This window comes from Lucilia cuprina, chromosome 4 (assembly GCF_022045245.1).
Source record: "Lucilia cuprina isolate Lc7/37 chromosome 4, ASM2204524v1, whole genome shotgun sequence".
Classification (NCBI taxonomy): Eukaryota; Metazoa; Arthropoda; class Insecta; order Diptera; family Calliphoridae; genus Lucilia; species Lucilia cuprina.
In genome coordinates this window covers 17,205,860-17,225,060 of record NC_060952.1, presented here as the reverse complement: position 1 = coordinate 17,225,060, position 19,201 = coordinate 17,205,860, and the positions used below count along the sequence as shown (strand labels likewise).

The 19,201-nt window shown below is 24.6% G+C and overlaps 1 protein-coding gene across 2 annotated transcripts in view; it reads left to right on the top strand.

Annotated features, from left to right (window-relative positions):
* Positions 1-19,201, top strand: part of LOC111676085 (homeobox protein homothorax) — a 145,239-nt gene that overhangs the window by 61,257 nt on the left and 64,781 nt on the right. For both annotated transcript variants that reach the window (XM_023436970.2, XM_046948171.1), the window contains exon 7: positions 6,893-7,016. In XM_023436970.2, coding sequence (XP_023292738.1) covers positions 6,893-7,016 — 124 coding nt within the window. The remainder of the gene's footprint in view (positions 1-6,892; positions 7,017-19,201) is intronic.

Below are 19,201 nucleotides of genomic sequence, written 5' to 3'. Positions count from 1 at the left end.
ATTAAATTATTAAGTATAACATAAATAATAAAAAATTTAATAATTTTAAAAAACTAAGCAAACGTATTTTTTAGGTTTAAAAGCTAAAAAAGTTTAAATTTATTTTTTCGCGAATATTTTAAGAATTTAACTTGCTAAAAAATTGATAAAATATTTGTGTAAATGAAAACCTTCCACAATAAATAGGATTTAAACTTTCGCGAATATTTTTTTATTTTAATTTAACTTTTTCGCGAATATTCAAAGAATTGGGTTTCATATATGTATAGTAAATAATTTATCAAACTTATATGCGGGGATTACTTTTCTTTAATAAATCGTGAATAGATTTAGTTGTTTTGGTATATTAAAAAACTACAAAAATTTTCGCGAATATTTCTTTCGGGAATATTCCTAGAATTGTTTTTTTTTTTTGGTTTAATTTTTTAAAATGATCTATAACAAAGACAACTTACATATATTGGCTCTCGAATATTTCCAGAATTCATTTTCATCCTTTAAAAAACAGCTATAAATTATATATATTTCTAAATTTATTAAATTTCTAAGATATTAAGTTTAACAAATTTATTATTCGTATCCTCTTTTCATTTTCTATAAATTTTTAACAAACTCTACAGCTCTATTAAAATGATTAAAAATTAAGCGTTGTATTCTTAAAACATCAAAGTAGATAGAAAAACAAATATTGGCACCAAAACAACACTTCTTAACCATTAAGTAACAAACACCAAAGTCCCTTAGGGCAAAGGACTCTGGCTTTCAGAGAGAGAGAGAGAGAGAAATAAGAACTTTTACTACTTATAAACGGACTTCGAAATAACAAACAGACTTTATACAGCATTTAAACTTTATAAATAAATAATTTGCAACCTTTTTATCTTCTACTACCTTAAAAAAAAAAAAAAAAAAACGTAAAACACTACTACGGCTGTTACTATTCCTTCAAGCATTCAAGTCGATGCTGTTAAACATAAACGTGACTAAATTGTTAAACACGTTAAGAAACAAATAATGGAATTGAAATTGAAACCCAAAAGGCGGTTATCAAAGGAATTGTAATAGAAATAATAGCTCAAAAAGCAAAAAAAATCCCCTATTTTAAAAGCATTTTGATCACTTTATTGGACTTTAGTTACAAAAATTTATTAAATAAGAAATAATAAAAATGTTTTGTTTTTAATAAATTAATTGTTTTAATTTCCATAAAAATTTTCCTGTAAATGCAAAAAATAAAAAAATCAATTATAATTGTAACAATTATTTATTAACAATTTTCGTTAAACTCTTTTTGCGTTTAGTAATAATACAAGTATTTTCAGTTGTTTTTTTTTCATTAATATATATTTTCTTATCTAACTATTTATTGTAATGCATTTTAATTTGAATAGTGTAAAGTATAAGGAAATACCGCCCCAGTGGAACAATTCTAGTAATAATTGTCTAGAAACATGCAAAGATGATGATGATTAAAAAAAAAAAAAAAAAAAAACTACACACTAGTTTTGTCTATAATATAAACTATGTAATAGATATTTTTTTTGATATGTATAGAAAAACAACTAGTAAATGAAAATTACTTATATTTGTTATTTAATTATAGAAAATGCTATTACAATAACGAGTATAACATGTTAATTTCCTATTAATATTTAAACTTCCAACCATGCCAAATAATACTTTAATATTTTACTTTGAAAAAATATGTATTTTCTAAAAAAACACTCATTGAAGTTTAAGTTGCAACTTGATAACTTAATTTATACTAATTTATAAAAATATTAATTAAACTACCACCACGTGCTGGCTTTTGAAACTTTTGTATGACCAGTTAAAAAAAATTTTCTCAAGGAAATTTGATATCTTATGTATTTTTTTTTAACTCAAACTTCCCTTCCTTTAGCCTGCTTTAAGCCGCCTTTCATATTTCATTAACAACCAAAAAAGTAGCTTTTTTTCTTAATTTTCTTGAAGAGACTTTGTAACACTTTAAGGGATTAAAATTTTTGTGCAAAAACCTTTAACAAGTGTTGAGTTTAAAATTTAGCTCTTCCAACAGAAGGTTTTAACAAATTCCTTAAAAAAACTTAAACCCCTGATCATACCGCCAACAGTATTAAATTACTGGACACTTTGTTTTTTGTATCTGTGCCTCTTATTTTTTCTATAGTTTTAAAGCCTATACATTTTGAAAAAAATTCCTTTAAAATATGATTATTTTGAGGATTTTTTTTGTTCAATTTCAAATTCATTTTATTTTTTTTATATATTAAATCATGCGTAACTTATTTTTACAAATCATTACATGCTGTAAAAATTTAATGTTTTTGTTGTTGTAAATCTATCATATTCCATGGTGTTGCATGTTGCGCTCTATAAAAACTCATAAGAGTGTGTTAAATACTCATAAAACTTGTGATAATTAAAAAAAATGAAAGCAATGAAAATGAATGAATAAAAAATGTTATATATTTAAACGCATCTTTGAATTTTTTTATTAAAAATTTATGTGTTTAAGCAGTAATAATAGTAATTTTTATTTTTATTATTTTTTATATTTTTCTATTAAATAATAATTGAAATGAATATTACAAATATTCATAAAAATTATCATATATAATTAAAGTTATTAAAAAGTGAATAATATTGAAAATTTTAATTGCCTACTTTGAGGAGTTGGAAAAGGACTTATTTTATTATAATTGCTTAAACAATTTTCTCATGATTTATAATTCACAGTTCAAGCAAAACCCCTTTCACATAATAAAAAATAATCACAGAACCAGCAAATTCAGTGACTTCTCTACAATCATAACAATACCACCCACAATTCCCACCAAATTCAATTCCCCTTGTCGAAGATGAGGAAATTTGATATTTGATTACATATTAAGAAATCTTTAGATCTCTACTACCTTCAAACTACGGCTAATAACACCAGCCAATTATAAAACCTAAACCAAGTAAAAACGAAAATCCCAGTGAAATTATTTAACAAAAGTTTCTTTGTTTTCTATTAAATACTCAGACCATGCTCTCATAGTACTTCACAGCCAACTAGTTAACGAAATTCCCTGCTGCAATTTTCCTCCTTTTTTGACGAATGTCTGGGTGTTAACTCCCTGAATACAAAAAAATTAAAATAATAACAACATACTTGAAATCAACAACAATAAGAACCACAAAACGCTGCTACTACAATTATCCAGGCAACACCAACAACAATAGCAAACAAATAATACCAGAAATACAAACAAATTAACAAGTCCTCGGAAAACATACATACATTCAGTCAGTCAGTCACTTTACTCTGATCTAGAGGGTGATTTTTTTTACATATAAACTTGAAATTTTTTGAAAGTAGAAAGTACAGAGTGTGGGGATATACTTAAACATACGCAAATACCCACAGGGATTTGAGCTTAAGAGCGACGTACCAACAACCTGAAAAATTAGACGTTACACTAAATGACAGACGTCCGGGGAAGGACGAATAACTGACTGAATGATTGTATGTTGAGTGTGATGTGTAAGTGACATCAAAAAATCAAATAGAGAAATTATTTGGAATAATTTTGTTTTTCTTTCACATCTTCCCACACACAAGACAAATAACATTAGAAAACACTTACAAGGGATTTGGAATTATTTTTTTTTTAATTTTGGTATTTTTATTACAAGGGTGCAGGAATAGACAGAAAATATTTCGAACGTTAATTTGATTGTTTAGTTATGTTCAAGTGTCTGATGATGAGGAGAGCTGATTTCTGTATAGAGGGTGGTCATTAAATATTTTGGTCCTTACAATTATTATTTAAATAGAACAGACACTATAATCATTTTTTTTTGTTTGTAGAAAAACGTGTCCCTGGTTTTGTTGTTTGTATGTATGGGAAAATGTTTTCATTGTTTTTGTTTTCTTCATATAATCTCTATATTATTGAAGTTGTTGGTCATTAAAGCCGGATTTATTCAAATGTTTGGAAAATTTTGGTTAGAGTAGTTAAATGGTCAATAGGTTGTGTTATAAATAAAAGTAACTTTTTTTAAGTGTTAAATATGAAAATGTAATTGAGTGTAAAAAGTTTAAGTCTACAAATTTATTGTAAGAAAAATGTAATTAAATGTTTTTATTGTGTGTATGGTGAAAACTTTTGTTAAAATAAATCTTAAAGAAAACTTTTGTTAAAAGTTTTTTTTGAAGACGATTTCCATTATATAATAAATTACTATTTGTTGTTTTTGTTTTAATAGCAACAAAATGGCTATTCAATAAAGTTATGGAATCGACCAAAAAGTTTATTAAAGTTTATTTGGGGAATATATATGTTATTGATATTTTAGGGTTGATTTTTAATTTAAGTTGTGTTTTTAAACATGTGTAGGTAAATATATAAATTTTTTGGTCTTTTAGTCCCCTGGGGTCCAAGGTTCTATTTACTGCATGTAGCGGTTATCAATATATTAAACCCTTTAACACATGTGCAAAATAAATAAATACTTTTATCAAATTACTTTTAAATTTAAGAAAAGCTTGCAAAAGACCCAAAAACCCCCAAGGGGTTAAAAAACCAACAGCCTTACACGTTATAATGTTAAATTTTAATATTTTTATAGCTTTTTGTAATATGCATATTTTAATTTTTCGTATTTTTAAACATATTTTTTTAATTTTTAATATTTTTTATTGAGCTATTCTTTTTAAAACTCGAGAACATTACAAAAATTTTAATGTGTTTTTAAATTGTTTTTAATCACTTTCGATTTATTCCTAATGGCATATTTTTATGATTATAGATTATTCGTTCTAGACATTTTTTTCCACCATTAATTGATATTTTAAATAATAATCATTTTTCCGTCAAATTTTAATAGATCATTTTATACCTCATAAAAAAGATTATATAGATTTTTAATTATTTGTTTATTATTATTTTCCAACTATAAAGTATATAAAAAAGGTCACTTGAAATCAATTGAATAAGAACACTTTAAACAAAATGGAAAAAATGCAATTAAAAGAAAATAGGAAAATATTGATAAGAAACACTTAGAAACAAATATATAGAAATTAAAGAAAATTAAATTTTTTTTAACAAAAATAAAACGAAGAAAAATCTTGAAAAAAGCAAATATAAACAAAGTTATTTTTAGTTAAATCTTTAATAAAATTCAAGGCTTTGGGAAAATGTCAACTGAGTATGTGTGTGTGTAAAGCAGTGTACCTTTATAAATAAATTTTAGAAAATTATATAAACAAGATTTTAATAAAATTCACAGCACGCACTTAAAGGAATGAAACTCATATGTATAAGAGTTTTGTTTTAAAATATAAATAAAACCTTTAAGTATTATTAGCAATTACACTTGAAATACATACAGCAAATTCAAAATAAAACTCCCCAAGCCTTTGGCAATGGCGTAAATTATTTAGTTAAAGGAGCTAAACTCCACAGGGTTTCAGACAAAATGAAACAAAAACATTTGTGTTTTTTTTAATTTTTTTTTTTTAATTTCCTAAGTAAAAGAAGAGTCTTATACTGTTTTAAAAACAGCCTTTTTAATAATTCATATTTGGTTTTTGTTAAGCAAGTAGTAGGTATGTAGTCATTTTAACTAAATTAGTATGCCTACCAAGTTACATTTTCTTTAGTGTTTGTGCATGCACAGACTCGACTGCTGTTATTTTTCCTAGCTGTCATTTTGTTTAGATTTAGAAGCTTTTTAAATTACATACACATATTATTAATTTTCTGCATAAATTTCTTTTTTATTAACCATTTTTTTTGTACATTAGGCTTAAACTGCCATTTATAGACAAAAAGTCTAGACTTTAAGAATTAACAACATTTTCCATAATCAGCTCAAAATGACACACACTCGTACTCTATTACGTCTAAGTTAGTTAGCATTTGGAAATATTATTAAATAGAAAACACAACAAATTATATGTACGTATATAAAAAAACAATAAAATGACATTTTGACATTTAAAAGCGGCTTTTTGCATAAAGCCAAAAGAATACCAGTGAAGAAGCACTCACACGGTCTTGCCGACCATAAGACTACTTGCACAGACGTTTTTTTACTATACTTATTTATTTGTTAGAATTAAAATTTCAAAATAATTGAAATTCATAAAAGCTAAGTTGTGTTTTTACCGTGTTTTTTTATTAAAAAGTCATTTCTTTTTGTTTTTTGTCTTTTTTTGTATATAATGTATTTTTAATTATATTAATTACACCTCTATTCAAAACGTGCTTTCATTTGCATACCAACAACCAACCAACAACGTCCAAAAAACAAACAAAAAAATTGAAAACAGACAGTCAAACTTAACGTCTGTTAAACCCAGGCCCATCATCCTCATAACATCACCGACAGTTCAGTTTTCGGCTTTAAATGTTAAAAATAACTACACAAAAAAATTATTGTTTAAACAAAAAATCAGCAATAAAATATTTTATATTTAATGGCCTTTAAATTGAAATTTGTTAATAAATTTTGATTTGATTTTTTTTCTTCGTTTACGGTTTTCATACTATTCGTTTATATTTTTTGAGGGAGTTTTTTAAAAATTATTAAGTTTGAAATTAGAAATATTAATAAATGTACAAAAGCCATAAATTTAATTTATTAATAATAATAATAATAATAATTTTATGTATGAAAATTAATATAAATTTTTATTAAAAAATTATAGAGAAAAAAAAATACACACACGCATCAAACGTTGAACTTTTTTAAATTAGTAAAAACTTTTTATTTAACTGGGAATTTTTGTTTTAATATTTTAATATATTTTTTAAATTATTTATTAGTAATTTATTTGCTTTTGTTTAAAGAGTTTAGTTAATAAATTTGTTTTCTATTTTTTTATTTCTAATTATAGCGGCCACCTAGTTCATCATTATCATATGGAGGAGCCATGAACGATGATGCTAGATCGCCGGGCGCTGGTAGTACACCTGGTCCTTTATCTCAACAACCACCTGTCCTAGATACATCAGACCCTGGTAAGTGAAAATTTTATTAAATTATTAACAATATTTTAAAAGACAAAACTTTTTTAATTTATATTAGTTTTATTTGCTTAAAGCAAACTAAAATTAAACTTTGACCTTTTTCCCTAAATAAATGTAATATTTTAAATTTGAGTTTCAAAAATTCTCCCTATTAAAAACTATTTTAAAAAAAGCCCTTTATTTCATTAAAAAAATAAATTTTTTAAATATTTTTTTTCTAGATAAAAGTCTTACGATGAAATTTGCTAAAACATTTAATCAAATTCTTTTTTATTTTTTTTACAAATTTGTTCATTTTGTCTAATTTAAATTTTATCAACCAAATAATGTTTACAAATGACAATATAAGATCATAAATTTAATAGGCATTTAATCTCAAGAATATAAATTATGCAAAATTTTAACAATATTGAGTTGTCTGTGGTCTTCAAACTCTCAGGCACGCAAAATTTTGTCATTTTTAAAATACTATAATTATTTTGAAAATAAAAAAAACTCATAAAAGGTTCATATATATTTGTATACATAATAAATTCGTTATAAAAGACAATAATACCGCGTCTAGCAGTATTTTCAAATTTAATGTTTAAAAAACGTAGAGTATTTTGTTTGTGCGTCATAAAACTGAACTGAAAATTTATATATATGGAAAAAAATCATGTATTCTTTGACTTTTATTATTCATTATTTTCACATTTATTTTCAGACAATTTTATTGTCGGTGGCAAAAATAACAAAAAAAATAATAACACAACAAACGAAAATCATATAAAAATGATACATTCTGTGTTCAAGTCCATAAACAAAAACCTACTGCTAAAATTTCTACACAGATACACATCAATACATTTGTAAACCTCCCCAGAAAAAAGTATAAAAAATCGTATCAGTTTTGTGTATATATAGTAGTGTATGTTATGAATGATTTTTATGTTTAATTTCTTTTTTTTTTTTTTTTTGGTTTGGTTTTTTATTATTTTGTCGCCATTTGGTGGCTATTAAATTATTTTAAAGTAATTTGTTTAAAGGCTGTTTGTGTGTGTCAGTCAGTGTTTATGTTTTGTTATTTTATTTCTTTCTTTAGTTTCAAAGAGATAAACTTTTAAACATTTGAAGAAAGAAATAAAGAAAAAAAAAATAAACTTTGATAAATTATTTGTTTGCATAGATAAGTTTTAATTAAACAAAGATTTCTGTCAGATTTCTATAAAAATCAAATTAATTATAATTTAATATAATTTGACAAAATGAACAAATTAAGTAAAAGATAAAAAAATAAATAAAACAAAATTTATTAGTTGTAAAAGGGATTTTGTTAAGTAGTGAAGATTTGAAAAAAGTGATTTTTAGAATATTTTTTTATTGTTTTTACACAATTTTAGTAAAAGCAACCAAATGTTTTTATTGCGAGAATTAAATTATTTAAAGTTACCCAATAGTGTTTAAAAACGTTTATAGTAATGTACTAAGAAGTTTTTTTTTTAAACTAAATTTAAAAAAAACTTAACAAAAAACTTATTTGCTGCAACTGCAGTTTTGTAAAGTCAACTTAGTTTCTATAGTTAATATATCCCAATATATGAGTACTATTGCCTTAATGACTATATTTCGTACAAATCCTTTTAGTTCAGCAATACATGTTTCTCTGGGAAAAAGTGTAACATCTCTTTAGTTCCATATGCCTGCTGCTGGTACATAAAACCATAAAAAATCATAAAATTTTTTAAACAGCATATGCAAGCATATTTTGAAAAAAGCTGTATATGTACGATTTGATAATGGTTTTTTCTAGTACCAGTTTTACTTTCTATAACAAAAATACATGTTTTTCCTCTGTCTGTCAGTCCGTTCGTCTGTCAAATGTTGTTATTTTGGAGAAAAGGTGGAAATTTGATGATGCTTAGACAAATTTTGAACACACCCTATTTGGCTTTTTATATACATATATATAGATTCTTTTCCATTATGTTTGTTGTTGTCTATTGTTTAAGTGTAGAAATATGATAATATGCGTATATTTCATATTTGTTTCGGTGGTCGACGTAGTCGTTGTTGTCTAACTTCAAGGGATGAAGATGAATTGCTTTATGTCTGTTTTGACGTAATCGTACTCTTTTCACACAGACACAAACACACATTCATTGTATGTTGAGACTTTCTATTATATCTTTTTAACTAAATGTATCTGGTTTTATTTTTAGGGTAGTAATATTTATAAAGAATCCCAGCTGTATCCCGTTAAAAGTATGATTCAGTTTTTTTCTTGTTGGTGTTGTTGTATTCTTTTCGTTATGGTTGTTTTTTTTTAACATTCATAAGCTGTAGGATTAAAATTCAAGAAATGAGCAAATTGAAATTATTTTTATTTCATTTCCACAGAAAGGAAAATACCTAAGGTCTTAGAAATTAAACTTAAGCAAATGCGACCATAAATTTAAACAAGATTATAAAAATTTAAACATAAATAAAAGGTAGAAAAGAATTAAAAATTAGTATAAAGTTTAGCTAAATTTTAATAAAGCAAGTTTAGCTAAACTCGATTATTGAAAGTTTAACTCAAAATTGCTTCTAACACTAAAAAACCATAAAATATGCAAGCAGAAAAACTAAAGTTTTGGAAAAAATTTCTTAAACTTTTAAAAGCATTGCAAGTTTTAAAGTTCAACAAACAAAAAAGTAAGTTTTATTTTATTTAAATAAATAACTTTAATTTCCAAGAAAATCTCTTCATTACAATTCTATAAATTTGTTAGTGAAAGTGAACCTACTTATTTTCCCTTTAAAATCTTTAAACACCATTCATTAATGTCAGCTTATATAATTAACAAACAAATAAAAAAATTTGCCTAAAGTACGTGACCGATTGTTTATTTTCTTTTTGCCTTTAAGATCAATAAAAAAATTGTTAAATTAAGCATTAGAAAAAAATTAAAAAAAAACATTAAATACAACCAAATAAAAACAGCTTGAGACCAACATCAACAAGCAACATTTTAAGCGCATTAACAAAAAATCAAACAGTGACATAAAACCCGAAAAACTAAACAAAAGTCAAAGGGAGGGTTGGCGAAAATAAATTTAATAAAAAATTTAACACCCTTAACAGAAACAAATAATTGTAAAAAATATTTGTAACTGTTACAATTTTATGGTTTGGTGTAAAGTTAAAGATAACAATTTGGAAAGGTTAAAAACATTTTAAAAAAAGGGTTTGTGGTGGCCTTTTAACTTATACAGCTGAAAAAGGAAAAATTGCATTATTTGCTTAAAAAAATGACATTGATTGAATGTTATGGCACAAACACACAACAAACCACATGAGTTGTTAATAATAAAACAAAAATCAACAAATATTCTTTTTTTCTAAATATGAATTTTAATAAGGGTTAAATTAACATTTCTATTAAAATTTAAATATTAAGTAATAATAATGACAACAAATAACATTTAATTAGTTATTAACACTTAAATAGAAATTTTATTTCAAAGTGTCATGTTTTTGTGGAATAAAAACCCCCCAAAAAAACACTTGTTGCAATTTAGTAGAGTTCAAAAACTAACATTTAAACTATAATTATAAAATTAAAATTAAATTGAAATTATTTACGCTTAAATAATATTTAATTATAAAAATTTAATGGTGTTGAGTGTTGTTTTAATTTCGTTTCTTATCTATATACAATGTATATAAATACATATGACTATAGAAAAAAACTTTTAATAAACATTTGTTTGATGATGATGAGGGTTTGTCTTCGAGCTATAATTATAGGTTCTAGTTTTTTGGTAGAATTTTGTTTTCGTTTAATTTTTAGTATTAACATTATCATTATGTTATTAAGGAAATGATAGCGGTTAAATTATAGAAAAAATTAAAAATTTTGTTTAGGAAAAAGAAACATTATTTGGTGTTTTAGAGGTTATGGATTAAACTATATAATTATAAGATTAAAATAATTAGATTTCAGTGGGTTTAAAATAAAAATAAACTTTAAAGTTTACTTAAACTTTCAAAAAGCGAGTTTAGTTAAACTAGGTTTAAACAAGCCTAGATTTAAACAAGTTTTAGCCAATTGGTTTAGGACAAGTTAATTTTTGTTTATCACTTACACATAATTTTCTTATTAAAAATTTTAAAAAATTAACAAGTTCTGTGCAGATTTATGAACCTAATGAACATTTTCCACAGACTTTAAGACGCTAAACTTCCAGCCAAACAAACACCAAGAATGACTTTAATATTTTCTTTAAAAGAAAAATAATATTAATAATAATGTTGTTAAAAATTATGATGAGGTTTCTTTTTCATTGTTCATGCAACATCTCAAGTTAAACTTAATTCTACTCTCAACTTTACTACAACACAAGTTTAATGACTTGGCCGCCTTAAGAAGTAACAAAATAAAGAAAATTAAAAAAAAATCCAAACTACAAAGTGTTTCTTTCTTTTCTTAACTCTTTGGTCATCTTGAGACCTTTAAAACATGGTATAACTTGTGTCATAGTTTTCTTACATATATTTTACTTGGTCATAAAGTATTTAAGCAGTTTTAAGTGCCACTTCTTTAACACTTTTACAAGACATACTTATAATGATAATACCAGTACAAAGCAATATATATATATATATATATATATATGTATGTAGATAGCCCTGACTTAATGTTGAAACTTAAAAGCTTAAACTGAAAAACACTTGAGAATATTGAACTTTATGGTAGTAACTCAAAAAAATGTAATAAATTATTTAAGGTGATATGCAATATTTTTATAACTAAAGTTTTAAACAAAAAAATGATAAAGCAAATTTAGAAATTTAGCAAAATTTTAAAATTCATGAGAAAATTTTAATTTTATTGACACATTTTCTTTGGTTTTTCTAAAACAACAACGAGCCTTTTGTCTTCAAATGTCTATTGTTTGCTTTAACATTTCCACTGTATGCTTCATTTATTTCCTCCACTTAAATAAATGGAAAACACTCATCGCACTCATCATCATCATCATCAGCGTGCAACAAAATTGTTTCTCTTCTCTTTATCAAATAAAAATTATTAACACCTCAATAATTTAATGTTTAATATCAACCACAAAAATAGTCTGACTACTTTTAAATAAGAAATTATCACAAATGTGTCTGTCCTTTTGTCTGTCTGTTTAACAAGAAATATACTCTCTTACAACATTGTAAAACCAAATATTTTTGTAATTCTTAATTTTGTTTTTCCTTTTCCCTGCTTTAAAAGTGGGAATAAAAAAAACTAGAATGAAATTCCACTGCAATTTTGAAATGAAAAAAAAAAGAAATTCTCTATACAAAACCAACGAGGAGAAGAGTGTAATTTTATGCACGAATTCATAAAATTCTATTCAAATGGAAAATGTGATTTTTATCAATTGTGACAGTAGAGAGATGAACGAACGAACAAATGAACACAGAAAAAATATGTGTAGTACATATGTATGTATAAAAGTAGAAATAAAATAATGTAGTTTAGTAACTAGTAGATACAAGTGTTCAAAAGTTGAACAAAAAAATTATATAAAATTAGATACATATTAAAAAAAGCTGACGAGTTAGAAAAAAATGAGTAGATAATCACAGGCAAGTAAGGAAAGTGTTAAGAGTTAAAAGTTTTGTTAAACTTGGATTTTGTGAGTTTAGTTAAACTAAAATTTTAAGAGTTTAATCAGTACAACTAAGGTTATTAAGCCACAAATTTGAAATTATTTATATAAAGAGTTAAAAGTTTAGTTAAACTTGAATTTTGGGAGTTTAGTTAAACTAGAATTTTAAAAGTTTAATTTATAAATTAAGCCTAATTAAATAAAAAATTTGATTTTAATTAAAAAGAATGTAGGAAGAGTTCAAAGTTTAGTTAAACTTGGATTTTGTAAGTTTAGTTAAACTAGGTTTTAAAAAGTTTAACCAATGAGACCAACCTAATTAAATCACAATTTTAAATTTATTTATACAAACAATTTGGAAAATTTAATCAATACTAAAGAAAATTTCTAAACTTTTACCTGTTACTTTCGCAGATTTTAATTTTTATTTAAAAAATACTGTTAAACTTTTTTTATTAGAAAAACATGAATTTTTCCAATTTTATAACTTCCTTTGAACTGCTTGTATATATTTCTTTTTTTATAGCAGTTTATTACCATTAATCATAAAAATATTCTTAAAGAAAAAGAAATTGAAAGTATTTTTTTTTGTTTGTGATATCAAGAAAAATCTTTAAATTTTAACCAAAATACCAAGTTTAATAGTTGAAATAAAAACAAAGAAGAATTGTATACTTTTATTATGGATTTTTATTTAATTTTATAGCAAAAAAACACTATTATAGCCATTGAGTCAGCCAACACAAATGTATCCGTTATACCTTCAAACAATTTTTTTTTTTCAAACGTATTGTTGGTCTACGTAATAAGTGCTTGAGTTGTTGAGGTTTGTTTTTTTATACTATATTCATTTCTTCAATACTTTTGACTATAAATTTTATAGCTTTTTAATAGTTTCTCACATTTTTTTTGCTGGTTCGTGTTCAGCTGTTCAATTTAAAGCAAAGCGGATAGATTTAAAAAAAAAAGATCTTTTAGTAAATATTTCTTGAGTTCTACATACTATTGGTAGTGTGATGTGTGTGTGTGTGATTTTAATGTCTTGTCTTATAGCTTTATTTTGATGTGTAACTTGTTGCCGTGTTTTTGTGTTATTTTTCCAAAATCGTAAAATTGATATCTTTTCGATTTTTTGTTTTGATTTGGGAATTTTTACGTTTTGCTGCTGCTGCTGCCCATACAGATGATGATCTATTTTGTTGCTCCACATAAAGCAGTTTACATTGTTTTTGTTATTTTTTCTTGGAGCTGTTGGCCCCCACTTTTTCAAGTCTGTTAAGAACAAGTAGTAGACAATTGTTTTGTTTAAGCTTTGCTGTCATAAAAATAGTTTTATGTCATAAAATTATATCGGAAATTTTATTTATATTTGAAATTGTTGTTGTAAAAGATCAAGGTAGTTTTTTCTCTTGTTTTAGTGTTTATGATTAAAAAATATATTATTATTCTATGTATAAACGCACAAATGCTTGAGTTATAAATAAATTAGGCATAAAGTTGTTAAAACATGAACATAAAAATCAATAGAGCATTTTAAGTGAGGTTAAGACCACCTATATAATAGAAATTCAAGAAAAAATTTAAAAACATTTTTAAATTTTTTGCCAGATTGTGCAATCTTTATAGGTCTTATCATTGGTCACCTCGTTTCACCGGGATGTGACGGAAAAACAACGGCCACAATTATCACATCATTTGCTATTGCTGTTTTAATCATTTAAATAAAATATTTTATTTCATTTTAATAAAAAAAACGTAATGACTGTTATTCACACATAAATACTAACATATACAGTAAAACCTTGATATAAAGTTTAATTTTTTCAAGTTCTTAAAATATTTATTTGTTTTGTGTCAATAAAATTATATAATATTTTAAAAGATTTTTACTGTTTTTTAAGATGACATACAAGTTTGCATGTATTTAAGTCGAATAAAAAGACACGCTCAAAACTTTGATCTTTTCATTAAACACACATCTGTAGCTGTAGAAAGTAAACCCAGCCAGCAATGAGAACACCCAAATACATCTGAGGCAGCAGCAGCAAAATCACAAGACAACAGCAATAATTCATATAAACATGATCTTCAACAGCAACAACATCATCAGCAGCATCTTTACAGCAACAGCTATAACAAGTAATAATTTCAACAATTATCATGATCGACATTTTGAAGTATTGTGCTTGATTTCAACTGTCTCAACTGTCCATTTTGTCTGTTCGTTCATTTATTGCAAAAGTAGTCAAATGTTGTTGTAGCAAATGATAAATAGAATGAATTCTTCTTACATTTCTAATTCCCTCCAAACTGCCGATCTGTCCGTTTGTCTGTCTAAATAATAAAACAAAAAACAATAACAAGCATTTTTATACTTGTTAAATGTATATGTATACGATTTGTTTTTTGAATTTAAGCAAAAAATATATATATTATTTATAGCATTTAATCAGTAATTATTGTTGTATTAAATGGTGACGACCTTTAACGACCTGTAACAGTCAATTTAGACAGTTTTTTGCAATTTATATGAGATTTTTTCATTTTGAATTTTTTTGCTTCTGCTTTTGATTTCTGTTTGAACAAACAAACAAAAAAGAAATATTTAGAAATATTGTAATTTTTTTAATAAAAATAATGTATAAGAAACCAAAAAAAGACTAATTTCTTTATAATTGCTAGTGGTAAATACCTGTGCGTTGTGTGTCTGTTGTAGTTTGTGCCTCAAGAGTTACGCCTTTTAAATTAAATGTTTAGTTTTTATATTTTTGGGCTGCTTTAGTCAAGTTAAGTTATATTTAGGGGTTTCCTTTTATATTTTTGTGCTAGTATATGATTAAAAGTAATTGTATCTTATAGTATTGTTTTCCAGTTTAGGAAAGAAATATCAAAAATATATTTTTAAAAAAGTTTTCGTAGGAATTTTTTATAAAAATTTTCAAAATTTAATCAAGGTTTTGAAAAAGCTTTTATAATGAAAAAGTTAAACCTTAATTAAACCAGTTTAGTTAAACTAAGTTTTGTTGAGCTTGATTAAAAAAAAACCAATAAAACTGTATAGAATTAAACTAAAATAAACTGAGCTGAGGTTTAGACAATTTAATACAAACCCTAAAATCTCGTTAGTATTTATAGTTAAATAAATCCTCTAATAAACAATTTTAATAAAAATAATTTACTTCCTCTTAATGGACTTCTTTACAGATTTAATTTAAACTTTTTATATTATACATTTTCTCCCTTAGCTATGACGTCCTTACAAACGTCACGTTTCTTCATTTTTTTCTGTAGTCTATAGTAATGATCATTAAATAAATGCTTTTTTCTTCTTATCTAATAATCATCATTTAATTAATGTTTTAATACACTTATGAAACCTAAATTTGTAATTGTTTTGTTTACCCCAAAACTTTACTACTTTAACTAAACTTACATTAAGTTTTGTTAAAAGAAATTACTATATTACCAACCAACAAACAAACAAATAAAGAACTAAAATTGACCATTGTATATATCTATTTTTAAATGTCATCATAGTAAGTTTTCCTACAACAACTTACATAAAACTATGTCGAACAAATTACTGTAGACACAATTATTACATTAAAGCGTTAATGTAAGAGAGTGTGTCTGTCTGAGAGAACATTTGTGGGTATGTGTCATAATTGAGTGGTTTGTGGTAGAACGTTCTTAATGTGTTCTACTAGCCAAACGACGATACACAAAAACTAAATGTGTAATTCATAAAAGTACGTGTATATTAATGATAATAATACAAATGCATTTAAACGCAATTACTTTGTAAGTTTTGTTTGTTTATTTATTTGTATGATGATGATAGTCAACATACATACCACTTTTTTCGGTTAACAGGAAAGGTTTGTTGGTCCCTACTACCAACTAACCAACCACTTCTGCTTTCATAGCAACATTTATCAACGATGGGCATTTCATTAACAAAGTCCTAAAGTTGTTTTAATAAAAATTTTTGTATTTTGTGTAATTTTGATGATAATAATGATTACAACATGTAAAAGTTTTTGTAGTTTTATTATGACCATAATAAAGATCTTTTATCAATAATAATGATTATAATAAAAACCACACAATAACTACATACATATATGTACATACATACATGCATATCTACATATATTCAATACAATATTTATAATATAATTATTTTAAATAATCCTTTTTTTACACTCTCCCCCTTTACTTAGTAAAGGCCTATAAATCATTGATTTTTTGTTTTTGGGGGGTAAACAATTGTGTGAAAACTTTCTAATATTCATTAAAAAAAATGTTTAGTTTTGGTTTAATTGTTGGTGTAACTAGTTTTAGTAGTGGCTTTAGAGCAACCAATTTTTCAACAAAACCTCAATTAGAACATAATGACATTGAAAATTACGCGCCACAGTCATGAACACAACCAGCAACAGGATTTGCTAATACAAACACATACAACAAGTAAGTACATACATGGTGACATACATGATGTGTATTTAATTTGCAGCTAGGATATGAGCCGTTTTATATTTTTAGGTATTAGTGAGTATTTTGTATGGACAAAGTATTAAAAGTTCAAAACTATAGTTCATTTTGTGGTGCAAAATTACAAATTATAGTTCTGGCAAAAAAAAAAAAAATAGTGAAAAAATAATTAATTTCAAAATATTCCTAATATTTCTATTCTAACATTTTGCCCCTGAGTTTTGCTAATCTTTGCTTTAAAATCATTTACAATTTTTAATATAAAATTAATAATATTTCTGAGTCGTTTAATAAATTTGTTAAAAATTACTTGAATACAAAAAAAATTAAATTAGTATTTTTTTGTAATGCAAAAAGATTTTTACATTTTGATAACATTACAAGTGCCATAATGTAGATTATTAATATTGTGTTAATAAACATTTTGTTGTATACACTTTTTTGTGCTGTATACACTTTTTTTGTTACTGTTGCTGTGAGTTTATTTTTCTGATGAGTGCATTTTAGTATATTTTAGTTTTAGGAAAACAAACAAAAAAAATCGTATTACAAACAATTATTATTGTATATTGTCGTGTGTTGCAGTTGTCGTCATTGTCATTAAATTCATATAAGTCATTTAATTATTAGAAATTTCAGCACTTGCATGCAACCAAGCAGAACACCAACAGCAGCAACATTTACACAAAAAAAAAATTATACAAAATTAAAAACAAAGAAAAACACGCACTTAAATGTTGAAACTGAAATAAAACAAAACTTCTACTAATTGTTACAATTGTCATTACGACAAAATATATTAACAACAACTATAATATCAAGGACTTAATAGACACATAGACAATGCAAATATGACACTAAAAATAGAAACGAGAAAAAATAATTTAATTACTTATATTTTTAGGGCATAGTTTTTTACTAGAAGGTTTAATTTCCTTTAAAATTATACCATAATTGTTACAAATTAAAAAGAAAACAAAAAATGCTTTAAAGTTTAGTTAAACTTTGTTTAAACTAAATAAATAAATTTAAAATATTTTTTATTCGTGTTTTAAATATAACATTAAAGTTTGAAATTTATTTAAACTAACCAGTTTTTGGATTAAGTTAATCTGCAGTTTTAAAAACGTTTTTTAAACAAACTATATAACAAATTTTAAAAAATTTGGTATTAATTAAAAAATATTTACAAAACTTGCAAAAAAGTTTGAATTTGTTATTTGCTGTGTTTCACATTTGGGTCTAGTATTTTTTTTTCTTTTAAAGTAGCTTTAACAAATTTCCCAGAAAAATTTAAATTTAAAAGTTTTTCACTACTTTTTCATTAGCATTTTAACTTATTATTTTAACACGGTTATGGCATTGGAGGTAAGTACGTACTTCTAGCCTCGCTTGCAAATAAAATGTTTAAGAAGTACTTGCAATTTCGCTTATAAGGAAGTTGTTGAGTAGGTTGTTTTTTTTCATACAAATTTAATTTTGTTTTCTTTTTTGTAAAACACAATTCTTAACTCGCAAATTAAGAAAATTTAGTTTGAAACCGAAAATAATCAGATTAAAATAAAGTCATTACTAGTAGTCATTGAAATGTAAATGGTTATGGAAGTACAACCCCTTACCAAGTTTTCGCTGGGTTGGTATCAAGGTTTGTTATACCTTTTATCATCATATTACCTCAAATTAAAATGATATTTTAGTAATATTTACTTAAACTAAATAGAAAAGTAAAACTTAATACATTTCATGATTTTTACGCAAAACTCAAAAATAAACCATAAATTATGTAAAAAGTAAGAAAAACCATTAGATAAGAAAAAAAAAGACCCCTGAAAAAAAAAACAACATTCGTAAATATTTTAACAACTAATTTATAAGAAATTCAAAGACTAAAATTTTTTTGGTAACAATTTTACCAAAAACCTAAACAAGGGTAGTGAGGTTAACAAATTGTCACCCTGTGTTAAGAATACGACTCTGTATTTAATATATTTCGTTTCTGAGTTAGTCAGGAAATTAATATAGAACTGAATTCGCAAGAGAATAGACGCGTGCGC